Source organism: Andrena cerasifolii, chromosome 12 (assembly GCF_050908995.1).
Source record: "Andrena cerasifolii isolate SP2316 chromosome 12, iyAndCera1_principal, whole genome shotgun sequence".
NCBI lineage: Eukaryota > Metazoa > Arthropoda > Insecta > Hymenoptera > Andrenidae > Andrena > Andrena cerasifolii.
The window spans coordinates 10,018,440-10,034,866 of NC_135129.1; the positions used below are offsets into that span (position 1 = coordinate 10,018,440).

At 40.4% G+C, this 16,427-nt stretch overlaps 4 protein-coding genes across 8 annotated transcripts; 2 read left to right on the forward strand and 2 right to left on the reverse strand.

Moving 5' to 3' along the window:
* Positions 1-859: 859 nt before the first annotated feature.
* On the forward strand, positions 860-6,383 carry Tamo (PUB and ZnF_RBZ domain-containing protein tamozhennic). 4 transcript variants are annotated; one of them, XM_076824425.1, is made up of 6 exons: positions 860-997; positions 1,965-2,032; positions 2,284-2,424; positions 2,497-2,696; positions 2,771-2,950; positions 3,028-6,383. In XM_076824425.1, the coding sequence occupies exons 3-6, from the start codon at positions 2,292-2,294 to the stop codon at positions 4,375-4,377; spliced, it is 1,863 nt and encodes a 620-aa protein (XP_076680540.1). In that variant the 5' UTR covers positions 860-997; positions 1,965-2,032; positions 2,284-2,291; the 3' UTR covers positions 4,378-6,383. The 4 variants fall into 4 exon arrangements, with proteins under 4 accessions (XP_076680540.1, XP_076680539.1, XP_076680538.1 ...); XM_076824424.1 differs by lacking the exon at positions 860-997 and adding an exon at positions 1,511-1,908; XM_076824423.1 differs by lacking the exon at positions 860-997 and having other exon boundaries at positions 1,513-2,032.
* A 74-nt stretch (positions 6,384-6,457) lies between these two features.
* LOC143375396 (activating signal cointegrator 1) lies at positions 6,458-9,328 on the reverse strand. The gene is made up of 10 exons (XM_076824427.1): positions 9,091-9,328; positions 8,885-8,997; positions 8,690-8,805; positions 8,522-8,624; positions 7,797-8,064; positions 7,425-7,737; positions 7,190-7,353; positions 6,990-7,111; positions 6,717-6,908; positions 6,458-6,634 (listed from the first exon to the last, which is right to left on the reverse strand). Exons 1-10 carry the CDS (start codon positions 9,156-9,158, stop codon positions 6,561-6,563), a joined length of 1,533 nt encoding a protein of 510 aa, XP_076680542.1. The 5' UTR covers positions 9,159-9,328; the 3' UTR covers positions 6,458-6,560.
* Positions 9,329-9,784: 456 nt separating this feature from the next.
* Positions 9,785-10,857, forward strand: Rpb5 (DNA-directed RNA polymerases I, II, and III subunit Rpb5). The gene is made up of 2 exons (XM_076824221.1): positions 9,785-10,394; positions 10,498-10,857. The coding sequence occupies exons 1-2, from the start codon at positions 10,093-10,095 to the stop codon at positions 10,826-10,828; spliced, it is 633 nt and encodes a 210-aa protein (XP_076680336.1). The 5' UTR covers positions 9,785-10,092; the 3' UTR covers positions 10,829-10,857.
* Positions 10,858-12,111: 1,254 nt separating this feature from the next.
* Positions 12,112-16,342, reverse strand: Drk (growth factor receptor-bound protein 2 drk). 2 transcript variants are annotated; one of them, XM_076824219.1, is made up of 6 exons: positions 15,471-16,342; positions 14,782-14,879; positions 14,537-14,656; positions 14,284-14,449; positions 14,023-14,196; positions 12,112-13,932 (listed from the first exon to the last, which is right to left on the reverse strand). In XM_076824219.1, exons 1-5 carry the CDS (start codon positions 15,546-15,548, stop codon positions 14,023-14,025), a joined length of 636 nt encoding a protein of 211 aa, XP_076680334.1. In that variant the 5' UTR covers positions 15,549-16,342; the 3' UTR covers positions 12,112-13,932. The 2 variants fall into 2 exon arrangements, with proteins under 2 accessions (XP_076680334.1, XP_076680335.1); XM_076824220.1 differs by having other exon boundaries at positions 12,112-13,951.
* Between the last annotated feature and the right edge of the window lie 85 nt (positions 16,343-16,427).

Below are 16,427 nucleotides of genomic sequence, written 5' to 3' on the forward strand. Positions count from 1 at the left end.
GAATGATGTAGGAGGTAGACGCCTACCAGCCAGAGAGATAGAGAGAGGTAGTGTGTGCGACAAGAATAGAGATAGCCCGCGAATTTTCAAACATACAACTCGAAGACAGTGCCAGGAAATTACGAATATCCCAATCCCTGCTAGTACTTAATTCATACACACTTGTGTTCCTATTTTAAAGAGTAGACCTCCATCATTTCACTAATAATTAGTCAGTTATTAACAGTTATTCCACACAATTAGAAAAATTCCAAACTATGCTTAATATACCCTCGCAGCATTTCCCAATACTTTTGCACACATATCGCTTCCAACTCATTAGTTATTAAGAATTCTTCGATGCTCCGATACTGCTTCGTTGCTATCAGCATTCATATCCTAATCACTGATTAATTAATAAGCTTTCCGCCCCTAATTCACGAACTTTTAGAATCGTATTCGATAATATATGCCCTTAGTAACGATCAGCAGTGCTTGTCACGCATATTTAGCATAAATGTAAGCAGTTATTAAACGTTATCGCTCCGGTAGTTTACCCATTTCATTCAAACGCCGTGCAGCGGGTGCCAAGTGTGCGCGAACTGGGAGCTGAAAATCTTCTGAATTAATAGGAGTACATGATACTAGTGGAGGTGGCATGGCATGGCAACGATAGCGCTTTCGACAAGGATAGAGATACAATCGTGCTACTAACTTTGGTTATGCGAGCCTGATACTTTCGGGACCCGGATGGCAGGAGCACATAACGAGAGGAAGTGGCGATTAAAGCGCGAGAGGCTACTGTTTAGATAAGGACGAAGATGAACAGGCGGGTTTCTTCAGTTGACGGTGTCGTAGACGTAGATAGAACACGCTTTCTTAGGTTGTTAGTTACTTTATATAGAGCGAAACATTCATGAGAATTGTTGCAGGATGTAGGCAAAGATCCATACGTCCAGATGCGATTGTAGAAATATATATGAATTGTTCGTGGATAATGTATAATTTGTATAATAAAGTGAGTGTTTACATTTGCTTTAACCGTGTTGGGAGACTGTGCGTAATTAATTATTAGAGGAATCATTGGGAATATTGTATGGGAAAGTAGTGAAGAGCCCATTTGTTAAGACCCCACCGCAAAAATTTGTAAATTACTCGGAGAATATGCAGAATTCATTGAGAAAACTGAATGTATACCAACGATGATACCCTGTTGTATCTGTTTCGAGAAATTGTTAATAACTACTTATTTATAAATAGCTCCGTTGCAAATTCCGCGCGGAAAGTAGTGAAGGGTCTATATTTTCAGATTAAACTGTAAAAGTGTGTAAACTATTTGCACAAAATCGATGATTTATGAATCTTTCGCGATTACTCGATGTGCTGGAAAGAAGGGTTATGTGCAGGAACAATAATTTGGTTTATTTATTTACAATCTGAGGTACTGGGGCTCTATAGATGATTATGCAACTGTTTTCAATGGCAAAATTTTATTTTTATTGCCCTAAAACCTTTGGTGGCAGATGCTAACGGCACTTAGGGACGAGCTGAAAGGAGAAATGTTTCAATTTCGCGCTCTGGCATTTCTGCATATTTCTAATTTATCCGCGCAAAAATGACCTTATTGGCGTGTATACGCCTAATGAAAATAGTATGAATTTATTGGGCCGAATTGACCTTTAAATTAGGGGAAGACAATTAACGATGTAATTCTGGGACGAGTGAGAATTCCAAGATATACGTTCCGATCTCCACTGAACTTGTATTTCCTGCTTGTGGGCATAACTTCGACCATAACCAAGAAAAAAGTCCGAGAAAAATATTTACTGTTTTTATGGAGTGATGTAACGAGCCGTTAAAGCGTAATCAGAAGCTCGATGGGCATTTTTACATGAGATGGAGGATCTTCCAAATAGAGAATATATTATGGTAGCTCCTGGAGTAAACACTGTAGCGGTGCTTCTAAATATAGGATTTATTTTTAGGTTGGAGCTAGCCATAGTTTGAATCAAGAATCTGATCTAAAGCTGCATTTGTAGGAGGTTTCTAATAGGTGTGAAAGATATCTATTTCTATCCGACACCTTTTACCTTGCTCCTATATTTTAAGGATCATGTTTTCGCCGTCATTTCGAAACAGAGTCGTTTCTTGTCCGTTAAAGCCTTAGTATCTTGCACTTGGCGCGTAGAATGTAGAAATCCCATTCCCCGAGTGTTCTATTTCTGTGAAATAGCTCTAGTAGCATTGTAAGTAAACGGCGCGCACAGAAGAAAGGACGACTCTAACAGACATCCTTCTTCGCAGTGACAAAAATGGCGAATGACTTAATAATGAGAGGTAAAGATAGACTGCAAGAAATTAGTACGAAGCTAGAGCAGAGTCATTTGGTTTATTTACAAACGGACGACAGTCCATTGAAGTTACAACAGCGTCATAAACTCGAAGGTAGAATTCGTTCGCTACTTAACACCCGATCTTTCGCTATAAAACACTTTCATTTAATTTTATGCATTTCAGGTTTCATTAAAGAATACCTTTGCCTCGTCCCGAACGAGAATAAATACGTGTTTCAAGAAACCGCGGACATATTGCACAGGTCGGCAGCTACGCTGCAAGACTTCAGTGGATACAGAGCAGCGACATCCTGGAGTGCGATTTCTTTATACGCTGCCAATCTCCTGGCGCAGCCTTGGAGGAAGGAATATAGGACGTTAAGGGTTAATACGCTTAATTTTCTACGTAGATTCTTTAAGGATGAGTACGACGCTAATTGGACCTTTTTTAATGCCAGACTTATAGCGGATATTATAGGCACGAGGTAGAAGCGAATTTAATAGGAGCGGAATTAATGTTCGAGCAAATGGGGTACAAGCACACGGGCTTAGGTGTTCTGACGTTAGAAGGCCCTATTGATCCTGACAAAGTATCCAGCGTGAGCAGAGATGCGATAGTCGCCTTTGTAGAATGCCAGGTAACGCCATACCACGTACTGTGTTTGTATTTCTGTAAGGTACGATCGAACAACAATGTGACGCGTTCTTGATGCAGATTCTGAAGCAAATATGGGAGAACGTTTCGCAGAACTGCACGGTCTCTTGGCTGGAGGTTCTAGAATTCAGGGAGAATCACGTCGGCACGCCGGAGCAAGCGATCAGAGCGCTGAACTATCGTTTCCTGGAGAAGATGCATCAGAGCCGGACAAAGGCAGAGAATTATAGAGACTACCATTACCCGCCAGCTACCTGCATCGATGCGGCCTCGCCGTCAGTTCCTTACCACATAATGCCTCCGAATTACAACATGCCAATGTCTGCTTGCCAGTCGGATTACAGGTACATCGAAGACACGAACGCTATACCAGGAAGCTACAGATACTTCCCGCCAGTGGATCACGGTTTTGCGAACCGATGCAGTGCCTACGGATGCTTGCCGCACGGGAACAAATACTTCAGCGGCGTCCATTCGAATCCTTATTACTCCACGATGCCGGCGTACACCAGAGTGCCGACCGGCAGGCTGATCGAGCTCGACGTGCCAGTGTCGGTCGCAAATTACGACAAGCTGCACAGTCGGAAAGCGTCCCACCGGATATCAGACCCGGACGAGGTGGACTTTTATAAGCGGCAGTCCAGCGACGGCGATCACTATGACTACGGGAAAGCGGACAGGAAGTCGGCGAAGTCGCACGGCGAGAGGAATAACTACGACTCCTGGGACTTCGTGTACAGAAACTTGGAAAGCTTGGGGTACTCGAAGGACCTCGGCGATCGGGAAGATATTCTGCATAAACGGGAGTACGACTCGCGGCCGAGCAAGCAGAAGTCGTTGAAGCAGAACGATAACGACGAGAAGCACAGCGCGCATCGCTTCGAGAAGAGAAGAAGCGGGAGGACCGAGGGGAACGATGTCGACTCGTCCATGACGAACGGTCGGAATTATCACCACGACACGCTGCCTTTTAAGAAGAAGTCCTCTTCGTTCGATCTAACAGACTCGAACAGGCATCACATGGACGCGTCTTCCGAGAGCCACCTGTCTTCCTCCAATAAAGATAAGAGGCATGGCAGTCAGACGCTCCCGATACAACGCTCTCATCGGTCCTCGGATCAGATCGCAAAGATCGCGGACACGTTGAAGGATATGGAGCTGTTACGGCCGGAAAGGGGAGATAGAACCGAAGGTAGACGTACGTGGAATTGCGGTACCTGTACGTACCTTAATTCCTCGACGAAGGAGATCTGCGAGATGTGTGGGAAATCTAGGCAGAAGGGAAACGAGGACAAGCCGTTAGCTAGTGGTGGGAAAGAGTGTCCGCAATGTACATTAGTAAACGAAAAGAATGTCTCCATCTGTGATGCCTGCGGTATCAGCTTGAAAGATTCGCCTACCTACATTTAGGTAAAGTATTTGAAAAGAGTATCCTCGTATCGTATTCCATGTATTTGAATTGCAGGGGAGTGGTAAGTGCATTGCCTGGATACTTCACTTTGTCTAGTAAAAATATAAAGAGTATTACCGTATTAATGCAATTCACTATTTCTCAAGTATATGCTAGAGATACAAAATTATTTATTTAAAGTTACTTGAGTATAATAGATTTGTGATATGGATACGTTTAGCGTTACGATAATATCGCGGTGGCCTATTGTTCGAGAAAGGGTAAAAGTGGGCATGTACGGATACCATTTTACGTCGAATCAAATCAGATTGAAAATTACCTTGGAATTTCACCTTTCGAGTATCTTTCGCAGAATTTCTATTTCTTTGCTTAGGGCACGTTTCGATAACTGACTTTACAATGTTAATAGAGGGCTGTCGCGTTTTAATCCCGTCGAAGCTTTGATCGTAGATTTGATTCGGCTATATAGTATTTAACAATATTCGCGTACGTTTATTTAAAAATTACGAGTGAATAAAGAGTTATTGATAATATTTCGTAGCCTAAATAGTTTATGATACTAAGAATTATGTCGAAGCTATTTATTGCGCAGCGTCTGTATCGTGTCAACGTGAGAAAATTGAAGAGGCAAACTTGCATTTTAGAGAAAGAAATCATATATTGAATTATATCGGAATGTTATTTAGGAAAGAAGATATTAATCTGTATTGTTACGACATGTGTACTTCATAAGAATTATATAAGCGTTTATAGTTTCTCTCTTTTACGGGATTTTAGGTCATCTTCTTTTCTCAGTATTTTCGATCGATGGCTGATTATACTTGAAATCGTTCAACTGTAAAAAGTGTGATATAAAAACTCAGCAATGATATTAATAACGAGTACGAAATTTATTTTGATTGTCGAACAATCGCTAGAACTTATACTTTCTTGTTCTATCCAAATCAATGATTAAGAAAAGAAGGATATTGATAACTTTTTCTTTGAATACTAGTCTGTGTTTTCTAATGTTTTCATAAAATAGTTATTTTCCGAAACGAAACGGCTCAATTACAATTCACTATGTATCACGAATGTGAGTATAACGAACACGTTAAGTTGGTTGCTTAAATATATAATTCATTTATTGTTTAAATAATGTTTTGTTATCTAGATATTGTGAAGACACATTACTTGTGTACCTATACATAACAAATGTAAATTACGTAATGATTGGTAGATTGCACAGCATCGAAATTAACTATCGTTTAAATCTAAATATTCAACATTTACGTAACTTGCATACTCAATTCGAAGGGTGCAGCAAATAATTGTTTATTCTATAGAAAACCGAATACGAGATACTTTGGTATTATTTATTTATACATTCCCGATGCATCGATTTTTCAGAAATTCATCTCTACTCTGAATGTTTCTGTTGAGCAGCAGATTTGATTTAGAACAGTCGAGTGTTCTCCTACTGCATGTAAAGATGTTACGTTTATTTAATTTTTGATTAGTCTATAAGTAGAATGTTTGTGTTAGATATCTTTATTTTCCCGAATCTGTTGCAGAGTTAAGAAAAGTTTCAATTTATAATTTATTCATCGACATACGCGGTGCATTGTAGGCCGGCGAGCAAAATATTTATTACATTTTCAAAGCAGTTTTGACTATAAAACTCAACGTTTGTAAGAATAATAAAATTTATAATGCTATATTTCGATGAAGAAATGTCCCCTTTATACTTCAAATTTATAAACTCTTTTGATGTAAAAACGACTTCAATGAAATCTACGTTTCATGTTTACGAAAGTCTGATATTTTAAACATAGTAGAAAAAAAGCTGCTAATATTTTTTCATCGATCACAGGTAAACAGAAATGGAAAGAAGATAAATGGCTATTGTAGAATAAACTTAAATCTTGTAACGACTGGTGTAATATATTACATACTATATGTACATTGTAATATATCCTATTATGTACAAATAATAAATAACATTTAATATACATTGTGAAATGGATGCACCTTGCGTTATTTTGTAATTGTAAAAGAGCGTCTAGGGTAAGTGATAGGTAGCATTAAAATATTCATTAGTTATTTACGGGCAGACGTATCTTATTATCATACAATACAGATTTACAAGCTAAAAAATAACAGCTACATATCGTTTCACGAAAAAACACTTAATTCCGCTTGATTAATTATTTATACATTTTACAAACTTCTGTAAGAACTTAAGTGCAGCCTGATGAATTTTTGGATCCAGCTTATCTATAAGTATCGGTGCAAGTTGTTTAATATTCTCCCTACTTCAACATATATGTAATAAGTACAAATTAGTAAGAATACTTACAAATCTTATGCTTTCCATGTACCGGAAGCTGAACTGGTAACGAATAAAAATTTTCACATATAAAAACGTATGGACTATCACTTTCTCCATCTGGATAGATCTTTCTATATTCCTCTTGAGATAGAATATCCGTGACTGTTACACAGCCTAACAAACGACTAGTCGGGTAACTTTCGGGGAAGTTAATCTTCTCTGAAAAATGATAACATTAAGAGTAATTGCAACGCACACATGTATTTCAATCGGAAATTCGTAGATTTAGTTTATGCCTACCATTCTTTAATACACGATAGAAGTTTTGTACTTCCGCGATTTCTTCCTGGGTTGCTACTTTCGACGCTGAAGCGATCCATAATCTCCCTCTGTGCGATGTGTACCATGTCCGACCTTCGTGTCTGTAATGTTAATGAAATATTAAACGCTACGATCAATCTCTTTATACATTTCAGACATTGTATTACATTAAATCTTACATTTTTATTCCAGCTACTAAAAATGATGCATAGGGCTGGTGCATGCTCAAACATAAACCTGCGTCAGACATTTCTAAATATTCTTTGTCCTGAATGATAGTTCTCATAGTGGAGGGGACAGTCATCTTTCTTGTACGTGATACAGAGTCGTTGGACTCAACGTACTGTGCAATATTAACAGTGAAATTTTCATTATTTGTAGACTATATTAATAAAATACAATTAAGAATATTACCATTGGACGACTGAATTCTATATCTGGGCAGATATTGGAGCTGTCAAAGTCACCGACTGGTAACGATTCGCAAATGTCTTGACACTGCTCCTCGCTGAACTCGTTAAAGTCATCCTCCTTGTTATCCTCAATTACTTCTCTGCCAGTGAAGTCAAAGTTTATGATCACCTTCCTATCCAAACGAGAAGCATACTTTCGTGCATCCGCTTCTTCCTCTAATTTCTGCAGCCTCTCCCGTTCCTTGCCTGTCAACCAGACGCTACTCGACTGATAATAGTCGCACTCGTCGTCGATCACTTTCATGCACTGTGTACTGCAAATGAATAAAATTACAGTCTCGCCTCAAAATAGGAATAGTTCTGCGATACACACCCATTGCGATCATATTCAAGAAGCTTATCTCTTTGCTTAATCGACTCGTCCATAGTCTTGCTAGGCTTTTGTTTTTTCAATTTGTTGTATAATTGATCAGCTTGTTTAGTATTGCCAGAAATAATCATTTGGTCTTTCGCAGAACAAACAATTTCCCCGCAGCAGAAGCAAGGACCAGCTCCTTCTTGCACACAAACTATTCTGCCACAGGTTTGGCAATTATTGATCAACGAATGTGTCTTCGCTTCACAATTACATTTGTGCCGGCCTAGTGGAATGTTTCTGTATTATTTTCTTCTCGATGTTGATGTAATGCAAATCGCATTACTGTGCTTCTACGAGATGTTGTTGCGAGAAACTCTAGGGTCTAAACGGTATATCCCCATAGGCCTACGTTCTCTAACAGAATCGTAGGGTAATTATTTAGATGTTTTCCATCCTCACCGATTTCAATGATTTTTGGATATGTTATCAAGATCAAGATTCTGAACAACTTTTTCCTATACATGTTACCGTCGCACGATCTTCGTTTTCGAGATATTTGCGAAAAACTTCTGTTGATTTATTCCAACGCAACGCTTTCCACTTTCCAACTTGTCCCGGGTATTAGTATTGGTTGGGGCTAGATTAGTGCGGGGGGGCGCGAGCCAATGCGAGCGAAGACCCCTGTGCCATTCTGCGGACCATCTCGTCGACGCACAGTACTTTCTAAATGTGTAAATTACCTTTCAACAGAACTGTCATTCTGTCCTTGCCATCTTGCGAATACAGATTGACAAATTTAGTTTTCTTCTTGTCTACTTTCTCCATCTGCGTGGTTTCCGCTGGCTGAATAAACATTACTAAATCAATGACTTTGTAACTCACAAGATTAAGATAATATATCGATTTACCTGTCTATTTTCTTGTCTATTTTCCTGTCTGTCTTTTGCTTTTCCTTTTCCTTTTTTTCTCCTCTGCCCATTATCTGTGTTAGTTACTTTCTTGTATCCACTCTGATCTTTGATCACTGTGGAATTAACGCAGCACGATGTTAAAAATCATTAAAAAACACTCTTATACTTTATGTAAACATTAGGAATACAAACCCATCTGTTTTTTTATGTCAGTAATAAACTGCATATGCTTCGCATTGCTCTGATCTAGCAAAGATTTCAAAACCTCATCCAGGTCTCTTTCATTTTCCATTTGCATAATATAGCTAAAAAATAAGCAGACATGTAATATCAATTCGTCTATTTAGTCGTACTACGTATCATTTAGACGTGTACTGTGTTCAGGTGAATTTGCTTACTTTATCAAATCATTTGTAACAGGAAAGTTTACCAAACTAGACAGATTAATATATATCCACTTTTCCATCTTCTCTGAATCGTTAGAACTTGCGCGAAATGTGATTATTAAGACGATCGTACATACGAATTAATCTCAGATCGTGTCTATGCAATACAGCTTTCTTACGATACTGTAACCGCAGTCAAGTTGGCCAAGTAACAAATAAGTAGTTGCAAATAATCAGCATTGAATTGTTTTGTTTTTGACGTTTTTTGGTTTCTCACCATTTCCTTTAGTTTGCAGGACCATAATATTGGCAATACTGTTTTATTTGAATCCCAAGGCATCGTCAGTGGCGCCAATTAAGACGCCCCCAGTATCACAGATCTGTAGATCGGAGGATCGCAGATCACAGATGCACATCGAATGCAAATTTAATTGGTAACATCTTCTTGCAAAAAGTAATATTTGACTTGACAAAAATTCATTAAGAGCAAGCGCTGCTGCTTGCAAAACATTTCAAGCTGCAACGATTTTTGCCTGCAGGCTCATCGCCTTTCTGTGAACAGCGTTTGTTTTAAAAAAAAGAATTTTTCGGGGGCCTTGACCTCAACAATCGATGAAAAAAAGGCCACACTTCGACTGAACGTTCACGATCGTATTATTTGTTGAGCTTTAAAAAAATGTGTTATTATATTACCACTCTCCCTCCTCGCAATCATTTGCCGTACCTTTCTCATACCAAACTGCGTCGTAACTAGTTGCATTTTATTAGAAAAATCTGACAAATACAATATAGATTTTTGCATAATGAGAACAGTTCTTGAACATGGATAGAACAAGTACCTAGCACGGCGTCTATAGGTGTTCACTTTCTATCCTAATCGCACGCGCTACCTCCTCTCCCGCGGTCTTTGATACCCAGTTTGTTGTCATTCGATCGAAATAACAAATAAACCAAAAATCTAAGAGGCGGTAATTGCATTTGCATACAGAATCGGTTTAAATACAGAATTCGAGAATGGATGACGAGGCGGAAACGTATAAGTTATGGAGAATAAGAAAGACGGTGATGCAGTTGTGCCACGATCGAGGTTATCTCGTTACTCAGGATGAATTGGATCAGACTTTGGAGCAGTTCAAGGAACAGTTTGGCGACAAACCAAGCGAAAAGAGACCGGCACGTAGCGATTTGATCGTTTTAGTCGCTCACAATGACGATCCAACGGATCAGCTCTTCGTGTTCTTCCCTGACGAGCCAAAGATTGGCATCAAAACTATTAAGACTTACTGCCAGCGGATGCAAGAAGAAAAGATTCACAGGTCATTCTCCGGAAAGTTTTATCGCTTCTAAGGGATGCGAACATTCTATTTGGGGCACGCACGAGGGTGAAAGTACTGATGTCATTTATTTTTGTAATAACAGGGCTATCATAGTCGTACAGCAAGGCATGACACCATCGGCGAAACAGTCGCTCGTGGACATGGCACCAAAGTATATACTGGAGCAGTTCTTAGAATCCGAATTGCTCATCAACATTACGGAGCACGAACTGGTACCCGAGCACATAGTACTTACTCCAGACGAGAAGGAAGAGCTGCTTACCAGGTATAAGTTAAAGGAGAATCAGTTGATGCGCATACAAGCTGGTGATCCAGTGGCACGTTACTTTGGGTTAAAGCGTGGTCAGGTTGTGAAAATTATCAGGCCTTCTGAAACTGCTGGGAGGTATATCTCTTATAGACTTGTATGCTAAATAAAGATTCTTTTTACATTGGCAAACAATTCGTCTCGGAGATACATTGTATGTTAAATCGGACACAAACTGTTTATAGATTGTATGGATTTTATAAGTATGATATAAGATTAAGAGAAAACGCCAAATATAGAATGATTATCTGGAGAAGGAAGAGATCTTGTTTCCAAATAGCACTTTATTATGCCACAATTTCACTTAACTATTACATAATAAATGGTTTGGCATGGAGTATTAGCTATACATCGGGCAGTAAATAATTGTTAGTGTTAATTCTCTTCACAGCATTACACTTTGATCATTATATAAATGCATTTCAATCCGTTTGACGTTCGCCGAATCGAGAATGACGATTAAGCGTGCGACTTTATACAGCTCCGTAAGAAACATTTAGTCGAGTCAAGATCGGCGGAATGAACTTTCTCCAAATATGTATTTTATTTCATTTCATTTATTATACATTTCTTGGTCCAGACGTATCGTGGTATTACCGTTGCCTTAGGACAACCCATTTCCAGATTCGTTTAAGCAGTCGTACACATATAGTCGAAACACATTATTTAGAATATGTGCATGTGTGTATTGCTTTGTTCGTTACTGCTTTAATGGCTTTATTCCAACAGTCGGTATGAAATATTGAGAAGGGAACGAAACTGGTGCGGCGTGTATACAAACGGATGATGATATGTAGAGCAATCGATAAGAACTCTAAAATACGATCACAAACGGAAATTAATACGAAAACTAAGTCCTGTACGAAGGTATTCCTTAAAATGAGCAACATGTTAAGTACACAGGTGACTCTATAGACTACGTATCTTTCTCAAGTCTATGCTAATGATCTCCAAAATTTTCCGACGAGCTTCAACTATATTATATTCACATCCTCGATAACATTAATCACAAAACTAGAATAAAACGGGCATAATTTGCATTCTAACAATATACTTTGAATCTAAGCAACCTCGCTGCAGCATACCAATTTGAACTTTACAGAAAGCAAACGCTAGAATATTATTCGATCCCATTGCCTATCGATCGTATTCCCCCGATCTCATCGGCTTAGCACTCGCTTTGTCAGGAACTATATAAAACATGGTAGATGATCTCGAAAAGTATTGACGGTACAAAGGGGGACGAACAACTATACATCTAACATCTTATTCTTAAATGTCCGCAGCCATGGTTTCGATAGATCAGTGAAACGAAATGATCTTGGTACTCGTTGCAGTCTTTGAATTTACAGAAAGAATGCCTTTTAATTGTAACTGCCCCATTGTCTCTCTCTCTCCGACCTATTTTAAATACAGTGCATGCACAAGCATATAGCGCTAATTGCCTACAAATGTATCTTTTGCAAAGCAGTTGTACCAGCCAAAGTATCACCTGCGGCGTAGACAAGATTTCAGCTTTAACAGAAACGGTCGTGATTCGTGGGCGTAAGTAAACAAAGCATGCATGTGTAATTAATATAATATATTGTTATCAATAAAATGTAACATAACGAATAATAATAATAATAATTACACAGTAAGGCTACGTATTTTCATTGTTTACACGGAAATACGAAAGCAAGATCTGCAGAAAGAAATCAGATAAAAGGAAGATATTTAAAAAAAAAATGTACACGAACTTTCGCTTCTCGGTTTTTCTCTCTTTCTCGGACAAATTACACGTCTCGCGTTATACAGATCGTCATTAAAAGTTTCGCGCTAAAAAAAAGTCTAGCAAATTTACGGCCGATTCATGTCGTATCGCTTTTTGGCATCTCTAACAAAAAATGCATTACGAGACAGAAATTGTCACTGACAAGCACACTTTACGCTTTTACTTCTTTATTTTTTTTACGTTTTCTCAATCATTGTTGCAATCTACCATACTCTGAAGAATAATTGTCAGTTACTCGTTGTATTTGAATCTCGGTAAGACTATTACATGAACCCACGTTCGTGTAAAAAATTTCTCTCTTTTCATTTGTAGTCTCAGGAAGAAAGAACGCGATATTCCAAAAAAAAAAAGGAGAAGAAAACTATGTTTTATAGTATAGTTGATAATCGTAAAAATAAAACTCTCCAATCATACGCGTACGATTGGGAAAGAAACGGGGGCGCAGAACAGCTTGCTTAAGCTGCGATCGTATCTTTGCTAATACTTAGAAAAAGGATTCGCCTCAGAAGATGTCAGTATGATTATTCAAACGTAGTTTGAAAGTACAAGTCTATATATATGATACACAGCAAGTATATATCTGATGCAATGTTATCAGATGTATCTTAACCACCGGAAGAACCACTCCTTCTTCCTCGAATATTAGTAAAAAATATCCACAACATAGAGGCATAATAGTGTGCATTTTATGCCAAAAGGCGACGCGTTTTAATGCTATATCTATATAAAGTTTCTTGTATCTCGCGTATGGATAGCTTACTAGGCTCTTTATCACCAAGGTCCCCCCGCCCTCCCCCCCCCTCCCGAGCTCCTCGTGCAGCGGTACTCGTATTGAAAAATACAAACGTTCGCGCCAGCCCCCGTAATAAACCTGTCCTCCGCTTTAATATGGCCGATGCTCCTCGTCACTGATGTACACAGTCGATACAACGTCTTCGTACGTGTATACCTCCGTTAATGGACTACCAAGAGATAGGAAACACCATTCAAAGATTCGTTTGTCACACGTAACTATTACGAATGTATTTTCAGATCTACCCTCTACTCGATTATTCGCAAAACTGAAATACTGTATCTATTGTGCACACATAGTGTCTATTAATAACTCTGAATAATAGTGTCAGTAATCAGTCCCAATGAAAAAGAACTTCTCCCAGTTGATCCCAGTGATAACGAATCGGACATGCTACCCTGTTCCCTTCGTGGCGCACGTGGAGAATTTGATTTTTCAATGAGACTAACGAATAGTACGAATGGCACATCGAGCCAAGCTAAACGACTCGACGTCTAGACCACCAATACATCCTGGTAGCCCATTCGATAGGCGGAGTTTGCAAAATATTGTTGATTAATTCTGCGGTGAGTCTGATCCTGTATGTGATAGTGGTGGGATAAAGTGGCCGATGCCTTTGGCCTCTGTGCGCACAACATGAGGCCTAAAAATAAATTAGCATCCTGTTCGAGAACGAATTTGTAAGGTTGGAGATAATAATCGAAGGATCACTCCAGCCGTTGTTTATATTCACCTAGGAGTGATACGGCGTAACGTATGTAGATGGAAACAGGCCCCGTCTGTTGCCAATCTCTCCGTGCCACCAATGTTGGTCCGTGCGGTCAGTGACAGTAATTACATCGCCCCGTTTGAACTCGAGCTCGCCAGGTTCCTGTGGCGCGAAGTCGTATAACGCTTGTACTAGACACTGAAACAAAATCCAATGTAACGTATTCGAAGATAATGGAACCGAAGGAAGCACGATTCCGATAATTATTTTATACGATGTAATTACTTCTTCAGGGACCATGTCTCGCAATTTGACGTCCTGCGAGCGAGAAACAGATGCCGTACGATGGTATTCTACTAATTCATTAAGGCTGTTAAACTTAACCACCCAGAGGAAGAATTTGCCTTGAGCATCTCTCAACACCTTGAAGTGTTGAACGCCGTCCGAACACCTGGAAGAGAGACATTAAACAATCGCTTATCCGGATCCGCTTAGCGTACAAAGACGTCGAATTTTATCTTAAGGATCTTTTACTAACTTAACGGACAAAGAGAAATCACCAGGAGAACTTTCACTGATTCTAATGAGAAAAGCACCTTCGTGCTTGTTCATTAGTAGTCTTTCTGCGTCTGCTCTTGTTATCCTTCCATAGTACCAGCTGAAAGGAATGAACACAGCATGAGAATGTAAAAATAATTTCAATTACAAGCAAGCGAATAATAATGGTTCGGTAAATGAAATTCAAAATGCTTTTATGTAGTGGAAAATAAGGAAAACACCCACTCGTGGTTTTTCATCTCTATGTAATTACTTGGAATGAGTCCTTCTCTGGAATCTAGTTCGGCCCTGTACCAATTCATATCATCCTCCATATTTAGAATCTGCAAACACAATGTACTATTTATATTTCACTTGCTACTGCGATCACGCGTGTGTAACATTTTTACAAAAGTACCACTACCATGCTGTTCTCATAAAACGGTACAACAAACAGAAGCAACAATGTACATCGAAAGGCAGGCACTGATTCGCAAACAACTTCTCAGAGGCCGTCACTAACGAAGCATTATCTTTCCGAAGCTGAACGCGTCTGTTGCCACAAGCGCAATAACATTTATCTCTGCCGTGTTAAACAGGAAGAAGTAAGAATACCGCGAATCAGAAACGGAAAACTTGCGTACTACTACAAGCAGCATTGATAAAGCCAGCTGTCATCTATTCTAAAAGAAACCCTCCCAGAAACTGCTTAAAATAAACGTCACTAAACGAATCAGTGACAGTAAAGGCAAAAAAAAGTGATCGATGATCGGAGCGCCTACGTGTGTCGCGAATATCCTTAAGCGACACGCGATATCCGTTCGCCCTCGGCAATTCGGTGGGCCCGCGATCGGCAAGCTTTCCATTGGAAATCGGCCATACGCCAGAGTCCACTGGTATCCACACACGGTCCAACAGATTAATCGAATACGAACCTTCAGGATCTGGCTCCTCCGAAAGCTAAGCTCGTCCTCGGCGGTCGCCGTGAAATCGTGCTTGGCTATCGCCTCCATTCTTCTTCCTCGTCCCTCGGGAGCGAGCGCGAGCAAGAGGGATAGAGAGAAAGAGAGAGAGAGAGGCGGTACTATATCCAGTCCCTCAAAGGCAGCGCTAAAACCAGCCGCCTTTGTTTGCCAGCGGTGGAGAAAAAATTTCGAAGACGGATCCTCGGCCCTCGTCCGTTTCGTACGGGGGCAGACCTCCTCCGGTTATCGCCTCCTACGTTCCCGAACAGAAAGAGACACGTAGGTGCTCCACAGAACGCGCGAGGCACACACCGAGCCCCGACCACTTGGCGCTCTCCTGCGCTTCGCGTGTGTGCGATTTTTCTTGAATCGGTCCCTCGTCGCCCGTCAGCGCGCCTCGATCAATGCCACGTTTGGGCGTGCATAATCGGAGGGCGATATTTCCGCTGGCGCCGCGTGTCCACGTCTATACCGCGGTGCCACTTTTCCACGGTCCAACTGTCAAAACCGAACGTACGATATCACGCGCTCGCACGTCTGCCCATCGCTCGTCTTATCAGACATTACACTCTCTCGGCTCTCCCACTGATCTCTCGGTCTCCGGTGTTTCGGTCCACCGATGCGCAATAGGTCACCGCGCAGCCCCCTATGCCCGCCTAGCTCCGTACGCACCGACGACAAAATTCGTAAATCCGTCCGGCACGTATCGGGCGCCGATCGAATCTGTCCCCGCGAGGAGCGAGTTAAACGACCCGAGCACGATCGCCGCGGGCTTTTACCACGCAACGGAAAGAGCAGCAGGATTCGCGATTCACGCCGGACGAAATGCACGTACGTGCGACGTACTACTTTTCTGTGGCGCAGGCGCGCGCATGCGCCCCGACCGCTACGCTGTTTGGGGTATCGTACGTTCTTAGATCGTCGTTC

Excerpts from the sequence above, each read along its gene's own strand:
- Tamo (XM_076824425.1), top strand. The coding sequence starts at position 2,292 with ATGGCGAATGACTTAATAATGAGAGGTAAAGATAGACTGCAAGAAATT. Across the intron at positions 2,425-2,496 it reads ACAGCGTCATAAACTCGAAG|GTTTCATTAAAGAATACCTT; the intron begins GTAGAATTCGTT and ends TATGCATTTCAG. Across the intron at positions 2,697-2,770 it reads AGGAATATAGGACGTTAAGG|ACTTATAGCGGATATTATAG; the intron begins GTTAATACGCTT and ends TTTTAATGCCAG.
- LOC143375396 (XM_076824427.1), bottom strand. The coding sequence starts at position 9,158 with ATGGAAAAGTGGATATATATTAATCTGTCTAGTTTGGTAAACTTTCCT. Across the intron at positions 7,738-7,796 it reads CTTGAATATGATCGCAATGG|TACACAGTGCATGAAAGTGA; the intron begins GTGTGTATCGCA and ends ATTCATTTGCAG. Across the intron at positions 7,354-7,424 it reads TAGAATTCAGTCGTCCAATG|TACGTTGAGTCCAACGACTC; the intron begins GTAATATTCTTA and ends AATATTGCACAG.
- Rpb5 (XM_076824221.1), top strand. The coding sequence starts at position 10,093 with ATGGATGACGAGGCGGAAACGTATAAGTTATGGAGAATAAGAAAGACG. Across the intron at positions 10,395-10,497 it reads CAAGAAGAAAAGATTCACAG|GGCTATCATAGTCGTACAGC; the intron begins GTCATTCTCCGG and ends TTGTAATAACAG.
- Drk (XM_076824219.1), bottom strand. The coding sequence starts at position 15,548 with ATGGAGGCGATAGCCAAGCACGATTTCACGGCGACCGCCGAGGACGAG. Across the intron at positions 14,880-15,470 it reads GGAGGAGCCAGATCCTGAAG|ATTCTAAATATGGAGGATGA; the intron begins GTTCGTATTCGA and ends TTGTGTTTGCAG. Across the intron at positions 14,197-14,283 it reads GAGACATGGTCCCTGAAGAA|TGTCTAGTACAAGCGTTATA; the intron begins GTAATTACATCG and ends ATTTTGTTTCAG.